This window comes from Gossypium arboreum, chromosome 9 (genome assembly GCF_025698485.1).
Source record: "Gossypium arboreum isolate Shixiya-1 chromosome 9, ASM2569848v2, whole genome shotgun sequence".
NCBI lineage: Eukaryota > Viridiplantae > Streptophyta > Magnoliopsida > Malvales > Malvaceae > Gossypium > Gossypium arboreum.
Window position 1 is genome coordinate 3,585,480 of NC_069078.1, and position 2,976 is coordinate 3,588,455.

General features: G+C 32.6%; 1 protein-coding gene across 1 annotated transcript; it reads left to right on the forward strand.

Moving 5' to 3' along the window:
• The first annotated feature begins 1,011 nt into the window (after window positions 1-1,011).
• LOC108454153 (zinc-finger homeodomain protein 9) lies at window positions 1,012-2,600 on the forward strand. Its single transcript, XM_017752500.2, has one exon. The coding sequence runs from the start codon at window positions 1,432-1,434 to the stop codon at window positions 2,410-2,412; it is 981 nt and encodes a 326-aa protein (XP_017607989.1). The 5' UTR covers window positions 1,012-1,431; the 3' UTR covers window positions 2,413-2,600.
• Window positions 2,601-2,976: the final 376 nt, after the last annotated feature.

A 2,976-nucleotide genomic window follows, 5' to 3' on the forward strand; every position in this document is an offset into this window, starting at 1 on the left:
GTCATCAAAATAAAAATTATGAAAATAGGTGACTAATTGAATAGTGTACTCTATTTATATTTAGAATTTTACTTTTTTTAATTCATAGATATATATTTTAAGAAAATCCATCTATCATGTTTTAAATTTATTCTAGTATTTTTAAATATTTTAAAGAAACAATTAAGATATAATTTAAACTTCACAAGTAAAATTTAAAAGGTGGCACATATTTTTATTTAACTTATAATAGATTTAAATATTATTATTTAATATATTTAAGGTGAAAATTTTTAATTCCACAAACAAAAGAAATAGTCATTTATATTATTTATTTTAAAATATCAATTAAAGATAAACGTTGTTCTTTATTGGATTGTGAACTCAAAAGTTCTACTACTCATATATTAAATAATTATTTATAAAATTAAATTCTTTTTTACGGGTAAACTAGCCTATTTTCAATTATATAAATAACCTAAGTTTATTAATCTCACAGGTAAATATAATTATCACTTGTAAAAAAAATCACTGGTAAAATGGCACATATAACCTAAAATTTCTTATATTTAACTTAAGATTTATCTTTAATACACAGTAATTTTAGATAATTCAAATTAAAACTTGCTATACATTTTTTTTTATTTTTAAAGTGTTAAATGATTATTTGGGCTTTAGATAAGTTTTTTATATTGAGTATTTTTTAAGTTAGGGTTAAAATTTGGTGATTGTTTTCATATTTTAGTCTAGATTTGATAATTTTTCTTATGGGTTTAAATAGTTTTTTTCTATTTAAATTAGGTCTTAGAACTTAAAAATTATTCTCCCGTTAAAGATTGAATTTTATATTTTCAAAGACTAACTGAGATAAAAAAATTTAAAGTCCCAATATTAAAACATTTAGAAGTTAAAAGGACTAACATTAAAAAAAATTTAAACCCAAAACTAATTTTCATTATGGTCTAACAGTATGCGCCATGGTTCTAATATTACGTTAAGTTTAAAAATTTCCTAAATAAAATTTTTGTATGTATGTATTAATTACACAAACATATCTAACCCTAAAGGGGTCGACAACTTAACCATGGATTAGAACTCTGGTTAAAAACTCAAGTGGTTAAGAAGGGCAACCACAACCACAGATTTTTTATTATCAACAGTCCTCCTTCCTCCTCCACCACCACCACCACCACCATCGCCTCCGCCTCCGCCTCCGCCCTTTCCTCTTTTTCCCTTCATTTTCCAAGCGATAACCTCCAAACAAACAAAGAAGAAACAACCAGCCTTTTCTGTTTTTTTTTTTCAACTCCAATCTTCTTAATTTTCTTCCATGGTATCAAAATTCTCACAAAACCCATATTGGAAACCCTATTTTAAATTCAATTTCATCCCATCTTTTTATAATTCCCCCCATTAAGTTTAGGTGTTTTGTTGACTCTAGATGTTAGAGCCATGGAAATAGCCCCTACAAGCACCCCTCCACTAAGTACCACAACACCCAAATCACCCGACCCAGAGACCGAAACACCAGTTCGGATCCATCCTGCCAAGCCCAAATCTTTTACTAACGGTGTTCTCAAGCGCCACCAACCTCACCACCACTACCTCCACCATGCGCCGCCCATAGTGGTGAGCTACAAGGAATGCCTCAAGAACCATGCAGCCACTTTGGGTGGACATGCTTTAGACGGCTGTGGTGAATTCATGCCTTCCCCATCAGCCACCCCATCCGACCCAACTTCCCTCAAGTGTGCAGCTTGTGGTTGCCACCGCAACTTCCACCGCCGAGAATCAGATGACCCACCACCCACAACAACAGCCACCGCTACTATAGAATATCAGCCTCACCACCGTCACCATCCACCGCCTCCAGCAAGTCAAGCACCACATCGTAGTCCAAACTCAGCTTCCCCACCACCGATCTCATCATCTTACTACCCTTCAGCTCCTCACATGCTTTTAGCCCTTTCAGGTGGTTTAGCTGGTGCATTAGACAACAACCACCATCAAAATAACTCTCATTTACAAGGCTTAGGAACCCTTACCCCAAACACCACAAATCTGGGTTCCCACTCAAAGAAAAGATTCAGAACAAAGTTCACTCAGTTTCAGAAAGATAAGATGTTGGAATTCGCTGAGAAAGTTGGGTGGAAGATTCAGAAAAGAGATGAACAAGCTATCCAAGAGTTTTGCAGTGAAGTTGGGGTTGATAGAGGGGTTTTAAAAGTTTGGATGCATAACAATAAGAACACTTTTGGGAAGAAAGATCAAGCCATTAATGAAGGAGAAACTGGGAATAACAACAATACTGAGAATGGACTCAGCCATGAAGACCACCATCACCACAACAACAACAATGGTCAGAATCTCAACCATCACTTTGAAACTGATAGTGTTGTTCATGTTGGAATTAATGGCTCTTCTTCCTCTTAAATCATGTTTATCATGATAATCAACTTTTATCTTCTTCTTTTTTTTCTTTTTTAATGAGGAGATAATAAGCTGTTAGATTAGATTAAGTACTTGTTTATTAGCTGTTCTTTTTTCTTTCTCTCTTTAATTTCTGATCATGACTGTTGAGAATATAACATTGGAAGAGCTGCTTTGATCCAAAAAAGAAATTATTTTTATTTTATTTTCTGTTTTTCCTTCACCATATTCTTTAGAATTCTGGGTTTTTGGGATCATAAACATCCATGGTTTCTGTTTTCCAAAACCTTAAAAACCTTTGAATCTGTAATGTTTCCTTTTTAGTTTCCATGTTGTGTCTGTGAAGAAGAAGCAGAAAGTGATAATAAAAAACAAACAGGTATCAGATTATTTTAACATATCCCATAAACTTTATACTAATAATTTAAGCTTAATTTTATGGTACAAAATCTAATAAGATAAGATCTTTTTTATATTTTATTATATCATCTTCCCAATCATCAGCTCAAGTCTTAATTTTTAAGATGATTTTGCAGCTATGAATGTTTGGTTGTGCATAATTGCTTT